Source organism: Eretmochelys imbricata, chromosome 6 (genome assembly GCF_965152235.1).
Source record: "Eretmochelys imbricata isolate rEreImb1 chromosome 6, rEreImb1.hap1, whole genome shotgun sequence".
Classification (NCBI taxonomy): domain Eukaryota; kingdom Metazoa; phylum Chordata; order Testudines; family Cheloniidae; genus Eretmochelys; species Eretmochelys imbricata.
The window spans coordinates 71,203,548-71,222,532 of NC_135577.1; the positions used below are offsets into that span (position 1 = coordinate 71,203,548).

The 18,985-nt window shown below is 45.7% G+C and overlaps 1 protein-coding gene across 1 annotated transcript in view; it reads left to right on the plus strand.

The window, feature by feature from the left end:
- LTK (leukocyte receptor tyrosine kinase) overlaps positions 1-18,985 on the plus strand; it is a 164,847-nt gene that overhangs the window by 100,353 nt on the left and 45,509 nt on the right. The window contains exons 10-18 of the mRNA XM_077819984.1: positions 1,931-2,025; positions 9,522-9,623; positions 12,953-13,130; positions 13,589-13,739; positions 14,991-15,122; positions 15,662-15,818; positions 16,588-16,770; positions 17,167-17,265; positions 17,780-17,932. Of these exons, the coding sequence (XP_077676110.1) occupies positions 1,931-2,025; positions 9,522-9,623; positions 12,953-13,130; positions 13,589-13,739; positions 14,991-15,122; positions 15,662-15,818; positions 16,588-16,770; positions 17,167-17,265; positions 17,780-17,932 (1,250 nt within the window). The remainder of the gene's footprint in view (positions 1-1,930; positions 2,026-9,521; positions 9,624-12,952; positions 13,131-13,588; positions 13,740-14,990; positions 15,123-15,661; positions 15,819-16,587; positions 16,771-17,166; positions 17,266-17,779; positions 17,933-18,985) is intronic.

Here is an 18,985-nt window from a genome sequence, read left to right on the forward strand (position 1 = left end):
GCAGGAACAGTGTGTTTACAAGGAGGGTTTCTGCAGCAACTGGCTCAAATAGCAAATTCCTCTGCGGATTCTCTGGCTCCAGGGCTGTGAAATTTGACAGGGCCCTGAATTTATAGTACACTGATGCTGAACCAGCAAATGTTCTTCCTGTATGGGTCCAGCTCCTGTAGTTGTGAATTTTTTCACTTAAACATAATGGACCAGCTCCTCAGCTAGTATAAAGCAGGGTAGACCTAAGGATTTCAGTGGAGCTACACCACATTACATCATCTGTGATCTGGGCCAATGTTTGGCAGGTATATGTATTTTAATTGCCTCTCATTTAGAACAAGACTGTTCCCAAACTGTACAGTGAATATATTTAAACAGCATACTCTGCATGTCAGTGCTCCATCTCCCATAAATCATGATGGAGTTTCACCAGTGGCAGTAACTGAGGTTCTCCCCATGTGTTTTAAATGAGATCCAAATGTATTTAGATGTCAGACATCTATTTATTTATGATGGTAAATCAAAAACAGTTCACCTTCATCCATTAGGAAGGGACCCCACAGCATATTTTTCCCTCTACTGAATTCAGAGTGTGTGACGTGATGTCTTCATGCACACATTGTCTTCCTGGCACCCGCCTAGCTAAGCTAGTTAACGTATGACTCCTGCTGAGCAAGCCTAAGAAGGGTAAGACAACAGCAAAGCGAACATGCTGGGGAGCTACTGCTAAACTTCTCAGGAGCCAGTCCCTCATCTGGTGTACATTGGTGTAGCTCTTTTGATTAACCTCTGTGACAGGGTCAGGCCAGATGCCTACAGGAGAGTGATAGAAGGCAGCTATATTAGCCCCAGGTTAAGTAGGTCCCTTTTCCCTGGATAAGGTAACAGGGAAGGTTCCAGAACAATCAGGAACTTTCTGGAAACAATTAAGGCAGACAGGCTGATTAGAACACCTGCAGCCAATCAAGAAGCTGCTAGAATCAATTAAGGAAGGCTAATCAGGGCACCTGGCTTTGAAAAGGAGCTCACTTCAGTTTGTAATGCACGTGCAAGGAGCTTGGAGCATGAGGCGCAAGAAGCTGAGAGTGAGAAGGCATGCTATTGGAAGACTGAGAAGCATAAGTGTTATCAGACATCAGGAGGAAGGTCCTGTGGAGAGAATAAAGAAGGTGTTGGGAGGAGGCCATGGGGAAGTAGCCCAGGGAGTTGTAGCTGTCACACAGCTGTTACAGGAGCCACTGTAGACAGCTGCAATCCACAGGGCCCTGGGCTGGAACCCAGAGTAGAGGGTGGACCCAGGTTCCCCCCATCCCTCCATTCCCCCAACTCCCTACTTGATACCGGAGGAGTTGACCTGGACTCTGGGTTCCACCAGAGGGGAAGGTCTCTGGCCTGTTCCCCGATCCACTAGGTGGATCAGCAGAGTCTGCGGGGATTATTCTTCCTTTTCCCCATGCTGGCCAGTGAGGAGGCTAACTGAGTGAACGGCAGATTCGAGCCACGAAAGTGGCCAAACTGAGGGCTGCCGTGAACCTCTGAGGCGAGCAAATCTGCCAATAAGCACAGGACCCACCAAGGCAGAGGAAGAACTTTGTCACACCTCATTTACACCATCTGAGGATCTGGCCTAGGGTTTGTCTCTCGTTTTGTAAATACTGGGGAAATCATTGGGGTTTTGGGTTTAATTTTTGCCTTTTGTGCATGGATATTTTCCTTTTGTCTTGTGGTGACTGAAATGGGGCAGTTTACTTGTCCCCTTCCCTCACCCCTCTTTCTCTCACTCTTGGTCTGTAGGTTGCATACTGCTTAGCATCCCATGAACTGTTGCATTCCCCTGAAGAAATACTCTGACTCAATGTTATCATTATGGGGTGGCTGTTTTGGGAGTTTGTTTCTCTCTTTCTCTCTCTGTCTCTAAAAGCTTTCTCTTGTTCCAAAGGTTTCACCTGCAGCTTTTAGCAACCTGGGGTTGGAATTCCCAAGCTGACATTGCAATGGACAATATTACTTTTGGAGTGGGCTGCTTCCCTGTTGGTGAGTCACAAAGCATTCTGAGCCTCTCAGATAATTTATATAGGATAATCAGCATACCAATGATCCAGGCCTTGCAAGTTATGGTCTCCCTGCAGAGGGGACTCGGATTATATGTGCTACATCTTATCGTGCTGTAGTATTTGGACATAGTGACTCTCAGCTCCTTCCCTGCAGAAGATTTCCTTCATTTACACAATTTTCCAGTGTATCTCTGCCTTCTTAATGCTCTTTCTTTTCCGTAACCTGCAATATCCCAGATCACATATTTTGGGACCTTTGCCCATCTTGACTGGAAGCACTGGCCTTGCAATTAGCTCAAAGGTAGAAAGATCATATTGCACTGTTCTTTAGTGACCCCTTCTGACCTACCTGCTCTGGAAATTGATAGACTTCAGAGTCACATTTAGTCTGAATCAACTAGTGGAAAGGTCACCGTAATGTATCGCCTTTGAGTGTGAGGGTAGGAAAATAACAGGACCTTGAGAAATCATTTCCTTCCCCTAGTACAAATGCTTTCTCTCTTTGACAAAAAGGGCTAAGATTATGACTACCGATACAATGAGTTTACTCCTCCCGGCTAGGAGAGGCTTCACATGTCACTGGTGGATGGGTAGTATGCAAGCAATCAAGCAAGGAAAACCACAAATACCTGTAACTTGTTACAATGTATTCTACCTAGAAATCCAACCAGGTGCCTGGAAACACAGGAAGCCACCCTCATTGGCCTCAGGAATGAAGTGGGCCCTAAGTGCCAGTGGACTGTGGTGGGGCTCACACGTTAGGATGTTGGTTAAAGTGCGCAGAGGGGTTAATTTGCAGCCTGCAGAGCAGATATGTGGAAAGAGGGCAAGGAAGCACTTGCTCTAGCACTTGGAAACATCAGCCGCTGACTTTAGTTTTTAAACACTGAAAAAACTAGCACCTTTGTGAAAGAAACAGAACATAAGGAAAATACATAGTTCTTTTTCCAAACCCTGGCTGGCATCCTAAGCAAAATGTGATAACCGTGTCTCAACTTGCTCCCTATTTGTGCACAGCACAAAATCACCAAGGAGTCTATTATCATTCCACACAATTGCCTGTCTCTCTGCCCAGGAGGGCTTTGGGCCTGCGGGATCAGAGGTGGTTGAGTTTGCGACTGAGGTGTGTTAGCGGAACTATGCAAGGGAAGTATACGCAGCATCTGCCCACACTGTGCCTGGCTCAAGTCAGTGCTATCAGTCCTCTTCTTTGTGCTTCGCGGAGCATGACTTTCTGAAGGGCTGAGCACTTAGACCTCCAATTTGAAATCAACAGGACCTGCAGGTGCTCATCAGCTCTGCAAGTGAGGCCATACATCTACTCCAACATTTCTGCATTGCTAACTGCTGAAGGTACGTGGGTGTAGACTGGATTTGGGGTTTGGTCTGTAAACATTTCTCTGGTGTCTTTGGAATATAATTGAAGAAGAGATGAAGGTTTTCTAAAGGTGCCATCTCATTTCCTGTCTCAATGTGAGATGTGGAGGGGACACAGACCTAGCCTCTCTTCTCATTCTTCTGCAAAAAGATGATGTTGGGAGCTAAAAGCATGGGTATGTTAAACATGTAGGCCCAGATGTTCAGCTGGCATAAATCAGTATTGATTTGAATGGAGCTATAGCCATTTATACCTGCAGAGGATCTGGCCTGGAAGGCACGATTCATGCAGTGGAAGGACAGAGTGAAGAAACTGTGTTTCTTACAAGACTCGGGTTTACCACTGTTCTTTGAATCCTCATTGTGAGTTGACATTTTCTTGCCTTTGAAAACAGCCTTCTATTCATCTTCTCATCCCTTTAATTCAGTTAGGTCACGGAGAAGCCCAGCAGCTCTGCTGTGTTTTCAGTAATGAAATTACTTCTCTCTGGCCAGGAGAGGCTTCACATGTCACAAATGAAGCCAATTAAGATCCAAGCAGAGAGAACTACATTCTTTGCAGAGGGAGGCAAGAAGGAAGCATGGCAGCCTGGCTGGCAGGATTTGCTCCTTGTTAGGATGTAAATACTAATACCCAAATCCACAAAGATACTTAGGCACCTGAACGCCATATTAGGCACCTAAATCTTGGGTGGTGCCTAAATCTCAGTTTTAAGTTCCACTGCAATCCACAAATCTCCCACCAAACCCTGTAGGTGCCCAAATGTTCTGGGTAAAAGTGCCCTCAGCAATTAAATTTCTGTCTCTGACCATGCACACTGCTGCCTCACTCCAGGAATCTGGATACCTATCTCCCACCTAGATCTCAGAGCAAATTGTGAACTGTGGGGAGAGAGAGGTTTGCTTGCCTTTCTTGCATGTGGAGCCCGATCCAGTAGGTGGCCCCTGAGTACCCCTCCTTTGAATTGGGTCTCATTCAAAATCCAGCCAGCTGCAGCAGTGCCTACCTACCTTATGACTTTTAGAGCACTCGCATGGGATGTGGAAGACCTGGGTTCAATCCCCCCATCTCTGCCTGAGGGGGACAAAGGATTTGAACAGGGATCTCCCACCTCTGAGGAGAGTGCTCTAACCACTGAGCAGTGCAGTATTCTGATGTGGGGCTCCTTGAGACTCTCCTGTTGCAGCTGTTCCGCTCTGACTAAATAATGGAAGTGATTAGGGCAGGGGGACTGGACACAGGGACTCCCAAGTCTCCCCCTCCTGCCTGCCCCCCCACCATGATTGAAAGATAAGCACCTAATTCAGGCTTTGTAGACTCCAGTGGTGTTCCCGTGATTTTCTACGCATCAGAAAGTTAGGTCTTGCAATGGTCAGTGTTGCAATGCCTAAATCCCTTTGTAACAGGGGGTAGCTGTATTACTGTATTAGCTGTAGTCTGTATCCACAAAAACAACAAGGAGACTGGTGGCACCTTAAAGACTCCTTGTTGTTTTTGTAAATCCCTTTATGGATCCAGGCCTAATTTCCTCATTACTTCCAGTCCTCTCTCTTCTATAGAATGCAGCACTGGCTTTAAAGGAATTGTCTCTGAGCGGAAGGGTTGGGAATGGCAGATGGGGCTTCAAAGCCCTCATCACTGAGCCCAAGAGGTTAGTGGGATTTGAAAAATAGATGGTCTATTTCTGTGGATACTGAGAGCAGCTCAAGGAACACCAGTAAGGATTAGCAACAAACAGATAAGCACAGAAATTTGGATATAAACGCTCCTGCTTCAGGGCATAAATCAACCTCTGAAACATGTAGTTCTGGGCACTGTTGGAGCCAGGATACTAGACGAGATGGACCTGGGGTCTGATTCACTCTAACAATTTTTATGAGAGAGGGAGAAGTTATCGTAAAGGGAAAGGGGACACTGTCCTGGCTGACTAGCTAGAGCAGTGGTTTTCAAACTTTTTTTCTGGCAACCCAGTTGAAGAAAATTGATGTCCATGACCCAATGGAGCTGGGAATGAGGGGTTTTGGGTGTGGGAGGGGCTCAGGGCTGCAACAGAGGGTTGGGATACAGGGGTGAGGGCTGTGGAGTGGGGCCGGAGGTGAGGGGTTTGGGGGGGCTCAGGGCTGGGACAGTGGGTTGGGGTACAGGAGGAGGTCAGGGCTCTGGGCTGGGGGTGCAGGCTGCGGGGTGGGGCTGGGGATGAGGGGTTTGGGGTGCAGGAAGGGGCTCCGGGCTTGTGGGGACTCAGGGCTGGGGTAGGGGGTTGGGGCACAGGCTTACCTCAAGTGGCTCCCAGTCAGTGACAGCGGAGGTGCTAAGGCAGGCTTCCTGCCTGTCCTGTCACTGCGGACTGCACTGCGCCCTGGAAGTGGCCAGCAGCTGGTCTGGCTCTTAGGCAGAAGTGTGCAAGCAGCTCTGCACGGCTCTTGCCTGAAGGCACCGCCCCCACAGCTCCCATTGGCCAGGAGCCGGTGCTCAGGGCAGGGGCAGTGCGCAGTGCCCCGTGGTCTATCCCGCCTAGGAGCCGGACCTGCTTCTGGAGGCGCAGCACAGTGTCTGAACAAGTAGGGACTAGCCTGCCTTAACTGGGCAGCACCGCTGATGGGACTTTTAACGGCCCAGTCGGCGGTGCTGACCAGAGCCGCCATGACCCAGTGCCTTACATTCTGTGACCTAGCACTGGGTCGCAACCTGCAGTTTGAAAACCACTGGGCTAGAAGGCCAGATATTCAAAGGTGTCTAGGCACCTACTGGGATTACCAAAAGCACCTAAGCAGGTTAGGCACCCAGCTCCCATTGAAATCAATATCTACATAGTTAGATGCCTGAATACCTTTGAAAATTTCATATTGCAACATGCTTAAAAGAATGTATCTTGAGCAATCACTGCCCTCTTGAGTGCTTAGAGGCTCTCTGCTTTTTCTCTCTTACCATGCATCGCTCTGAGCTTCGCTGTATCTTGTTCTTATTAAGATTGCAGTCTCTGATGTGTGAAAGCAGACTCTGAGTTGGCTTGGCCTGCAGGATTAGATTTAATGCTGGACCTTACTTGTGCTTTCGTAAAAGATTTGTTTTTATCATGGCCGGTCTGTCCCGGGGATGGCAGGTGTTCGGTTCCTGATTTCCAGGCTCCCACTCACCATGCTGGCACTGGGGTGGGGGTGGGAGACAATGACTGTGGAGGCACCATGCTTGGCTCTTGAGATGGACAGAAGGGAATGCAATGATTTGGCTGATTTAGTACCAGCATTCACTGGAAATTTAATGGATCAGCAAAGGGGCTGTTGGGGAGCTGATTCTACTTCCTGATTCTCTGCCGCTGCTGCAATACAGGTTAGAGAGGCTTGGCGGTTACTTCATTTTGCACTGGCTGGGATCCCTAAGGGACCATACACCATTTGGGCCACTATCTCTCCCCATTACCAACACCACATTTGCAGCAGGGGCTGTGAGAAAAGAGGTGTAAGAGAGAGTCACTTCATCTCTGTGCCTCCAGAAGACTCCCACGGTCTGCGGGGATTCCCAACAGGAGACCTGCCCCCAGGGCTGCAGTGTGGGGTCTCTACGTAAAAGAATAAATGGACACAAATCAGATGTCAAGAATTATAACATTCATAAACCAGTTGGAGAACACTTCAATCTCTCTGGTCACTCGATTTCTGATCTCAAAGTGAGTATCCTTCAACAAAAAAACGTCAAAAACAGACTCCAACGAGAGACTGCTGAATTGGAATTAATTTGCAAATTGGATACAATTAACTTAGGCTTGAATAGAGACTGGGAGTGGTTGAGTCATTATACTAAGTGAAACTATTTCCCCTTGTTTATTCCTCCTCCCCCCCACCCCCACTGTTCCTCAGACATTCTTGTTAACTCCTGGAAATGTGCTGGAAATGGCCCACCTTGATTATCACTTCAAAAGGTTTTCTTTCCCTCCACCCCACTCTCCTGCTGGTAATAGCTCATCTTAATAGATCACTCTCCTTACAATATATTTTTTTTTCATGGTCTCTGTGTATATATAAAATCTCCAGAGAGCCCATTGCTCTGCAGATCTCTCCAACATACACATACCCCAAAGTGTCATCTAGCAACTCATGATCAGAGGCCTTCCCCGTTCCATATGCTTATAAACCCCCCCCACACACACACACACACAGAGTAGGGGACCAGACGGAAGATGGAATAGACTGAAACACAGACCTTTGGAGCTTGCACCTTCCTGTATATAGAACATACCCTCCTATGCATTCATTTCTCTGCAGTCTATAAAATGCTGGCATTCTAAGCGGTAGCAATAATTGATGGGAGCAGCCTGATGCTCAATGAGGCTAATGGATGCAGTTCTTGGTCTGGCGAGCATGAAGGAGACAGAAGGTTTGGAAAAGGAGGATAGGGTGTTTGTATGGAAACGAAGAATTCCCCTAGGACATGCTGTTAGGATGCTACTTTGCTAAAAATCCAGCCAGAGACACAGACTGAGGCTTTGTTATGGGGACTGATTTACATTCCTTCGCTCTGGCTAAAGTGCTTGAGTTTATTGTACATCTCTGGATGCTAGACGCTATGCTGGAAAAATGGTCTTGACCTTCTGGATTCATAGTTAATTTAACTCAGGCCCTCAGAGACCAAGAGCCTCTTTCTGTCTGACCTTCCAGTCTTTTTCTTGGGTTTCTTTTGGTCTTTAATCCCCATAGTTTGTTTAGGTTAATTTCAGTTTTTGTTACAGCTGTTAGTTTGACACCTCTGTCAGGTGAAGTCCTCTGTCTATCCACAGAACAGATAAATTATGGAAAGAGTCAATACAACACTCTCCTTCACTGTCACTTATTAGTGTGCTTCAAGTCAGACCTGCAGAGAATACCCCTAAGGGAGAGGTCAGTTCAGTTTTCATGGCTCAGTTTGGTAATTGGCCTCTGCTGAGACTGCTGATAAGGGTGTTAATTAATGATAAATGTAGTGGTGGCTTTTTGAAGGGATAACTGTCCAGCTGGAAATGAATGAGCTCAGTTTGTGTTGGCCACTGAACAGGCATTAGATGGTGTGATGAGGTGTACAAACCTCAGACTGGAAAGAAGAGGTTAAAGAACTGCTCTGGGCCCAGTTGGCTTCACCCTGCCACACCTGTAAAACATGCATGGAGTGGTGTGTACAATATCTGATCAATGCTGTTTGTGACTGTTTCGATGTTGAGTCATCTCTCCCTGTTTTCTCTCTACAAGCAAAATTTGTAAAAACATGGCTACCTTGCCACTTTACGAAATCTGGAACTTGCAAAATCATAAAAGAATGAAAATGCAAATTAGAAGGACATTTCACAAGCTGATCTGCACGCACACAAAAACTGGGAATCAACATTTCTCAGAAAACAAAATTTTGAGAACTTGGAAACTTTGTCAAATGAATTAGCAAAAAATGTATTGTGAAATTTCATGAACGTTTTTGCACCACCATTAGTAGTCTATTAATGTTCAGTCATTACTGAGCTGATTAAAAGCAGGATGCCCATTATCAATATATAATATTCCATTGTCGATTCTCCTGGGTCATGCAGTCCCTGAATATTCTTTGTTAATCATAGTCAAGTTTATGGTTAATACTCTTGTTTACTGCATGTAAATGCAAACTAAGGCCCTTTTCCTGCAGTTGGCTAAATGGGGGTAGAGCCCTGTATCCATGCAGAGTCCCTTTTACTTCAGTGTGGCTTCATGCGGCAGTGGGCAGGTCCCTGTGCCTGAGCAAAGCCAAGGATCAGGACACAAATGATTTGTAAGGATAATTGAAAACAGAAGTTCTTTAAAGTACTAAATTTCCTTTCTCCCTGTCTCTTTCTCTGGCTTCCTTTTCTCTCTCTCTCTCTCCTCTTCTTTTCCATTCATTCTATGACACACATGCACATCACATACACATGACAGAACTCTGTTCCTTTTGCTCCAGTAGTCCACGTGGCATAAGGGACACCATAGTCACTTCTCTGCTGCCTTGCAAAGGGGACTTTTTTATTTTAATAAAATGATTGTGCCTGATTTATCTGCAGTTTGGTTGAAATTCTCTCTTTTTTGCCCCCATTTCTTTCTCATCCATCCCACGCACGGTGACAGGAAGAAGACAAAGCCATTCTGCTGGAAAGCACCAATACCCACGGGAAATCAGTATCATGGATGAGAATCTCTTGAACCCATTGGAAAAGCCCTCCCTTTCAGGTAGATAGCTCCATACTGAAGCCCTGACTCCTGAGTTCAATAGACGGTCCTGGATCAAGTTCCTGCCTTACAGATAGAAATTCCCATAGTTAATTAGTGGATCCTTGTGTCTCAGGCAGATGGTCCCATACTTGAGCTCTGTCTCTCACTCACGTAGACATTTACATACCGGAGCCTGGTCCTTGGTAAATAGTCCTTGCAACAGCCCATCCTTACTACTTTATCCAGACTCCTGAATCTGGAAAACTGGGCCAGAAATTCCACAATGGCCATTGCTGAGTTTTTTCAAGTTATTTTTCTGACACCAACCAGAGCATGGAAGCACAGAAGCAACACCAAAAAGTCTGGATCAGCCCTTATTTTAATCTAACTAGTGGACTCCTCATTTCTAGTCAATGCATACCCAGGTAGAGGTTAAATAATCATATGGTTAAACACAAAGGACCTGAATAAGTCCCGATCACATCCTGTGAGGTTCTGAACACAACCAATTTCCAACAGCTTCAATGGGAGTTGAAGGAGCTCAGCACCTTTCAGGAGATGATCAGCATCTTGTAGTATTAGGCCCAAAGGAATAATCAGAATGACTTGGTATTTTCTGTGTAGCCATAAAAAATATGCAGACCACATGCCCTTTTTATAAAAATAGTATATACAAGAATTCCTATGGCGCTCGGACCATACCAGGGGCTCTTGCAAAGAATCCATGAACAGATGCAAACATTGCATCACACTCCTTTTTTTAAAAAAAATATATATTAGCGGGTTTTGAGCCCAGTCCTGTTCCAGTTGACGTTCAAAATAACTTCAATGGGAGCAGGATTGGACTTTTTACTTGGAATAAGATTTTTATTAGCCACCCAATATTCTGCCTCCCTGCTCGCCTTTGGAATTAAACAGACATAAAGAGTCACTATCTTATATACAAGGCCCCTGTATTTCATAATTTGGTGATTCTGTTACCTACCCATTACCTCAGAATCGAACATTTCGTCCTAAATAAAAATTTTGTGTTTAATGTTGCAATGAAAACCCGGAAAGCAAGAATCAAGTGAAAATCAATGCAGTGCTGTTTGCCTGAGTTTGCAAAAGCCTGGAATAATATTTCTGAAGGGTGGGAACTGCCCCATAGTTCCTGTTGACACATGTTTTTGTGGATTTCTTGGTGATTAAACTAGGAGATTCATGAACAAACATGTCACATCACACCCCACTCAATAATGTTAGTAGTATTTGTTTAGAAGCAAGACAATTATAAGCCAGTCAATGTTTCAACAATATCTGCCTTCTGCTGGGTTTTAAAATCATCAAACACATTCACTTTGTCATACATATATGCATCAGGATTTTTATTAACATAGTTTTTGTGCATAATTATAACTATGTTAAAAGAACATTACGTTTTCAAAGTCAAGGACCCAAAAGTTAAGAAATGTCAGAATTAAGGTTGCCTATGAAACCTTAATTCAGCCCCCTTGTGCAGATGAATTATGATACAGTTTTTTTATTACATGATCACATACTGTTTTTTCCACAGGACTCCTGCCTCGTTCAGTGCACAGGATGGACAGTGCTCCTATAATGAGCTGCTAGCCAATATTTTGTTTTATTGACTAAAACCACATTTACTCCACATTATTCAAACCTTGCGCTGAAGACAGAATTGTTAATTTCCTCATGGGCTTTTCTGGGGCGTTCATCACTATGGTATCCGAGCGCTTCATAAATGTCAATAAATTTAATTTTACCACACCCCACTGAGGTGAGGAGCAATTATCCCCATTTTACAGATGGGGAGCTGAGGCATAGGGAGGTTAAGGTCAAAAATATCCACTAATTTCAGGTGCCAAATTTGAGATAACTAGGATCTGATTTTTCAGAGTATTTAGGATTATACAACACTTCATAGGTTGAAAGTACAGCTCCCAATGACTAGGGTTGCAGCCGTGAGTGCTCAACATTTCTGCAAATCAGACCCCCAGGTATATTGAATCAGGCACATACAAAATGAACACACAATCCGTCACTACCAAAAGCAAATACCATTCCAGGATGTACTCGCAGGAATGTTGAAAGCAAGACATGAGAAGTAATTCTGCAGCTCTACACAGCATTAATAAGGCCTCAGCTGGAGTACTGTGTCCAGTTCTGGGCACCACACTTCAGGAAAGATGTGGACAAATTGGAAGAAGTCCAGAAAAGAGCAACAAAAATTATTCAAAATCTAGAAAACATGACCTACAATGAAAGATTGAAAAAAATGGGTTTATTTCATCTGAAGAGGAGAAGATTGAGGGGGACATGATAAGTCTTCAAGTACATGAAAGATTGTCATAAAGGGGAAGGTGATACATTTTTCTCTTTATCCACTGAGGACAGGACATGGAGTAATGGCTTAAATTGAAGCAAGGGAGATTTAGGTTAGACATTAGGAAAAACTTCCTAACTGTCACAGTAGTTAAGCAGTGTAGCTAACAAATTACCTAGGGATGTTGTGGAATCTCTATTATAGGTTTTTAAGAACTGGTTAGGCAAACACCTGTCAGGGATGGTCTTAGATAATGCTTAGTCCTGCCTCAGTGCCGGGGACTGGACTAGTGAGGTCCCTTCCAGTCTTACAGTTCTATGATTCTATGCAACCATCCTTTCTCTTCTTGCAATCCCCTTCCTTATTCACTATATACCTTCCGACTTCTACAACAAATTAATCAGGGACCCTACAGCCAATAGGCTCCTTCACTATACAGCTCTGATTCATCCCAAGAGCACCATTCATCCTGTGCTTTGCATGAGGCAGGGGTCCTGTGCAAAAACAAAACAAAACTGTATGCAATCAGGTAAGTAAAGATTGTATCATAATGCATATGCACAAGGGGGCTGAATTAAGGTTTTGCAGGCAACCTGAATAATTCAGGGATTTCCTAATTTCTGACACCTTGACTTTGCAACATTAATGTTCTTTTAACACAGCTTTTGTGTGTAGTCATAACTATGTTAAGGAAAACTTTGATGTATATACGTATGACAGAATAAATGTGTGTGATGGTTTAAAAACCCTGCACAAGGCAGATATTGCTAAAGCCGGGACTGGCTTATAGTTGTCTTGTATCTAAATTAACATCACCGAATGGTGTGATGTGAAATTTGTTTTTTCATGAATCTCCTAGGTTAGTCACCAAGGAATTTACAGAAACATGTATCAACAGGAACAGTTGCTGCATTTCAATGTCATTTGCCCTGTGACTGCGGAGGGGTTGTGTGGGTATTGTATCTGACTATGAAAGGGAGGCTGACATCTCTAGGCTCAACTCTCACTGTTTTTGTTGCAGGAAATGTGCCTGTTGTTCTTTGGTGGTTCACAACCTGTGGTGCCAGTGGCCCCCGAGGACCAACTCAAGCACAGTGCGACAGCGCCTATTACAACACCAACATCTCAGTGACTGTAGAGAAAGAGGGACCGCTCCGAGGGGTGCAAGTGTGGAGAGTGCCAGCAACAAACCGATACTTGTGAGTGTCAGTGTACGCTGGGGACCAGAAAGGCAGTCAGCTAGCAGCTCCCACTTACCATAGCATTTGTACACCCTTTAGTGCAGCAACATCTGTTGGGAGTGGCTGAGTGTGGGGTAAATGTGAGTACCTCAGAGCCAGCAGGAGTCACAGTGGAGAGCTACGGTTCAGGAACAATGTCAGTGAGGAGTTATTGGGAGGAGTGAAGTAGCACTGATAGTGAGGAGCTCAGGACTGGAACAGCCTCGAGGCTGTGGGACTGTAGGGGTGCTGTCTGTGGGGAGCTCACTTTGGGGCTGTGATGGTTTTAGAGAACTGGCTGCAGGGAGCTCAGGAACGGAGTCACTTCGGGGTTGTGACCGTGCAGGAGCATTGGCATGAGAAGCTCATGGCTCGAGTTGCTTTGGGGCTGTGGGTGTGGGGTTTCTGTCTCTCTAACTGCTTCCTTTCTTTTTCAGGATATCTGCATATGGAGCAGCCGGAGGGAAAGGAGCCAAGAACCACAAGAAGAGATCGCATGGGGTCTTCATCTCCGCCACCTTCCAGCTGGAGAAAGATGAGCTCCTCTACATCTTGGTGGGGCAGCAGGGGGAGGATGCCTGCCCAGGGGTGAGGGACACACACACACACTTGTCACTGGGCACAACCACATTACAAATAAGCTGCAGACCCCCTCAGTGAGTGGGTTTAGAGTTTGGCTGTACTGGTGATGAAGGGCAGGAATCCCAGACCTGAGCGAGTAAAACCGAGAAAGGAATTGGGAGGAACCAATGAGCTGAGCTAAAAAGAATCTTCTGAAAACAAAAACAAGGAAATCTGAAATGAAGAGCGTCCTCCAAAAGCACAAGCATAAAAGTCTGCTTTTAAATCCTGGTGTTCAAAATAGAAAGCTGCCCCTTTCACTTGCTTTAACAGGGAAGTCACAGCCAACTGCTAGGTCTGAGCTGCATGTTCCTGGTCACAAACAGCATTTCTTCACAGTAGGGATTTTATCAGGCCTGCCAGGATTTGAGATCATTACTTGTATTTATAGTAGTGCCTCGAGGCCCCTGTTGGGATCACAGCCCCATTGTGTTAGGCACATATAGTAAGAAGTGGTCCCAGCCCTGAAGAGCTTACAATCTTATGGCTGGATTCAAAGCTTGTTAAAGTCAATGGGGATCTTTCCATTGACACCAATGGCCTCTGCAAACACAAAGAAACACAGGAAAGAACAAAAAGAAAAGGAGTACTTGTGGCACCTTAGAGACTAACCAATTTATTTTAGCATGAGCTTTCGTGAGCTACAGCTCACTTCAACTCCAAAGATGTGTGTAGCTCAGTGTCCCCCAAAAAATCCAAGCTGAGAAACAATTTTTCTGTATTTTCTCTGTGTAGTCTAGTGTTTTGTGCAGGGAATGGGGAGCTAGGACTGCTGGGTTTTATTCCCAGCGATGCCACTGACTCATTGTTCAACCTTGTGCAAATCAAGTCATCTCTCTGTTCTTGCATTTCCTCATCAGAACAATGAGTACAAATAACACTAACCTATCGAATAGCAGTATTCTGAGAATTAATTAGAAAGCATTTTAAGTTCCTGGAATGTAAGGAGCTCTAGGGGTGCAATGTATTAGCATTTCTTATGAATAATAAAACTAATATGGGCTCATTGCCTTTTCCTGATTCTGCTGTGAACCTTTCTTATGTCACTTGCACATGGGAGGTGTGTTCCCAGCTCAGGAGAAGCTTGTGAGGGGCCAAGGGACAGGTCACTTACCAAGCTAGTGGTCCATCCACAAGGAGAACACATACTATGTGTACAGATCTATGCATGCAGACTAGACTGTGTTGATCTCTAACTGCATCTGTTGTCTCCTTCAGGGGAATGTTCAGACCCAGAAGATTTGCCTGGGGGAGTCATCTCTCATTGAAGAAGATTACAAACTCAAAAAGGATCTGAAGGACTGGGCTGGAGGAGGGGGTGGGGGTGGAGGAGCCACCTTCATCTTTAGAGTAAGTCTTCCCTCTTTCTAGTCCCCTTCTGGACAGTGTCCAGCAGAAGAGCTAGCTTTCACTAGTGATCATGTGATACGATGCTATCTGCTGTTTCAGGAAGTTGAAGGAAGGGAGAGAATGTTTTACAAAAACGCAAATTCCTCCTATCCTCATTCCCCCTCATTTCAATCACCTGCTAGCTACTGCCTCCTCGGCACTGTCAGCCCAAGCAACAGTACCAGGACTGGAATTCAAACCAGGGTCTGCTGCTTAACACTGGTACTGGTCCAGCCTCGACAACTCGTGTTTAATTGGACCTGCCTTAGATACTTGTCACAGTTGGCAGACTGCCCTGAATAATGATGTCAGGAGACAATCTGTAGCATTACTCTGGGCTATGGCCAGTATTGTATGAGCTGCTTTTATGCTTACTGATGCAATGAGTTAGGTGAGTTCTCTCATCTGAGAGGTTGAAGGGTTTTCTGGTATCTGATGGTTTTGAGCCTGCTGCACCTTTCAGCTGTCCTGTGTACTGAATTGTATTTGTCCTTGAGCAGCCGAGGGATGGGGTTTTCGAACCGTTGCTCATCGCTGCAGGAGGAGGGGGAAAGGCATACCTGAGAGATCAGGACAGCTCCCTGGATGATGTGCCCCTGGAGCAATTTGAGAACACCACAGCAGTTCCTGGAGTCAATGGGAGAACTGGGGCAGCAGGTGAGGCCCTGTAGCAATACAAGGTCTGGATTTGATGGCTGAACACACAAAACTGGCCTGCAGACATTAAGCAACACAAATCCTTTTGATTCATATTAACTTTTCTGTGGGAGTAACCCACTGAGACATGAATGGTTCTTCCTCAAGTGCTTGCATATATCCGTTACCCTGTAGATATGTGCATGTCCTGTGCACTGGTGCCAGGCAGTTTTCCCTAGCAGCACCCATGGGGTGGCCCCACCCATCTCCTAGCTCCTTGTGCTCCCAACAAGGGTATAAAATGTAGAACCACCTCCTTCAGTTCCCTCTGAAGGAAAGTCTATGAGTTTATGAGTAAGACACTCTGACCACGACCATAACAGCTGTTTCTTTGGCTATGACAAAAGAGACTTCTCTGATCACAGCACAACCATCCGTGTCGATACTGCTGATGCCGGAGGCTTAAGCCAGGGAGCCATGGCCCAGTCACTCTTTAAAGGGATGGACACCAGTACATGTAGTTAGCAAGTGCTTTTCATAGCTAGCTTAGCAACAGAGAATCAGGACCCTGCACTGGGTTTTCATCGTGCAAGCTGCATTGATGGACATCCTCACTCCCTTGGCGAGGGGGTCAACTTAGCGAGGGGGGTCAACTGGCGAGGGGGTCAATGCAGGTACATCTTAGACAACCCATAAGAGAGATTTTCTCTCTCTTCACACACTTTCCCCCACTCCACTCTGCCCACACCCTGCTCACCTGCTTTTCTCTCTTTTTTTTTTTTTTCTGCAGGTGGAGGTGGTGGCTGGGAAGACACCACCCTGTTTCCTCAGACTGGGAAGTCCCTCCTGGAGGGTGGAGAGGGAGGCCAGGCCTGTCCCCAGTCACTAGCCAAACTCCAGTGGGCCACCTCAGGTGGTTTTGGTGGAGGAGGAGGAGCTTGTACATCTGGCGGGGGCGGTGGAGGCTACAAAGGTAGGTCTGTTTGCCCTATCGTTTAGGGGAATGGAGATTGTAGGTACTGGGAACATTGCTCTGGATCTGCAAGGATATTTAACCATCCTTTCGCCTGCCTTTGACCTGTCTAGAGGGAAAAGATGATTCATTCTGTTGAAAACTAACCTATTTGCACCAAATTGAACCACGGCATACTTTTGGATAGAAGGGCTCTGCCAGCCCTGATGGGTCTGGGATGAATGATTTCATTTTCCTCTTTGAGGACACGAGGTAAACACATTATCTCACTAGCAAGTCCCAGTGGAACTCCATACTTCAAGAGACCAATGCAAAGTAGGGACCCTGGCATCTCATGGCCACCACACCTTTGCTGTCATTCAGCACTTGCACATGATGGTGCCTCTTTTTGTCTAGGTGGGCATGTATCAGATGTTGATGATATCACAGCTGATGGGCAGGATGGTGTTTCCTTTGTGAATCCAGCTGGGGAGATCTTCCTGCATCCCCTGGCAGGTAAACCACACTTTTTCTATTCTCCCACCACCGTCTTTCCTCCCCTTTCCCTCCTGTCTCTCTTCTCTTTCCTTCTGTCCCTTTCTATAACCTCCACCCATACATGTACTCTATGATGCAGAACCTCAGGTAATGTAAATTGTCATAGTTCCATTGCCTTCAGCTTACACTAGCTGAGCATTTTCCCCCTACAACTCTCTCCTAGGCTGAGAGGTGACACCAATCTTCGGGTATAGTTACATATATTCAGTCCTGGCCTTCCCCATCCCCCTTCCCCATTGCACCTCAAGGTTAATCCAAAGGGGTCCATGCTCTTGGGCATGAATTTCAGTGCCAGTACTCATTCACTTCTCCTGGCACTCCTCAAATGGTTGACGTCTGGACTGTGTTATGTTGGGATGTGTGTTTTCTTAAGTCGGGAGACTAACATTACAGCTCCTGCATTTGCTTTCTACCTTTACATGGGAGAAGATAAATTAAACCCTTCTGTTCCGTCTGGTTCCTTCTCATTCAGCCATGGAGAGCCACGGGGAGGCGGAGATTCAGGTCTACCTGAACTGCAGCCACTGCCACTCGGGCAACTGCAAGCGGGACCTTGACACCAATCTGCCTATCTGTATTTGTGAGATGGGAGCCGTGCTGGCCAGTGACAATGTCACCTGCATAGGTAATAGGTGGAGCTTTATACTCACAGAATTTCTTCTGTCTTCTTTGCATCTCCCCTCCTTCCAGCTTTCTCAAGGTAAAGATACTTGACTCATAAATGATATTGTTCCTCTCTGTTGCCTGCCATCAGAGATATTTCAAACTTTAAAGAGTTAATCTTCACAGCATCTCTGGGAGCTGGGTATTATATACGTTTTACAGGCAGGCAAACCGAGACCGAGGGACAGATTTTCAAAGACACTAAGACACAGGTAGGCACCTAGTGAGATTTTCAAAAGCACCTGAGCAAGTTAGGGGCCTAAATTCTATTCAAATCAGTTAGAATTAGGTGTCTGTCCTGGTTAGAAAATCTCACTTTTGAAAATCTCACCAGGTGCCTATCTGCATCTTTAGGTGCATAAATATTTTTGAAAGTCTGGCCCAGAGAGGTTAAGAAGTTTGCCACAGAGCTGGAAATAGATCAAAGATCTTCTGACTGCCATTTTTCTACTCTAACTACTAGACAATGTTCCCTCATTGTAAAGTCTTAGATCAGCAGTTCTCAACTGGGGATCCGCAGCCCACTGTGGGGCTGCAAGCAGGTTTCTGGAGGTCTCCCAAAATAAACCTGGCTTCAGCCCTGGGCTGCGGGGCTTGGGATTCAGCCCTTGGTGGCGAAGCTTGCTGGGTGTGCCACCTCCACCCCCTGGCTCACCTCAGCGAGCCACCCAGGGTGTGGGTCAGCACCAGCAGCAAGTTTCACACTGAGTAAGGAAAATAAAAATAATATTCAGTTATTTATTTTCGTATCTATATTATCCTTTTTATATATATATATATTGTGTGTGTGTAACTGTGTAATGATCAGTTAGGTCAAGAAACTGGGGATGAGCCAGAGAGTCTGCATAGTTGGAAAGGGGAGCCTAGATGGGAGTGAGCACCATTCTTTGGAGGAGAGGGGGAAGACATGTCTCTGTATTTCACTCTGGGGAATGCAGGATTATGAGGAGTGTTGGGAATAGATGGGACTGAAAACTCCAGACACCATTTCAGTGCCAGTACTCATTCTACTCTC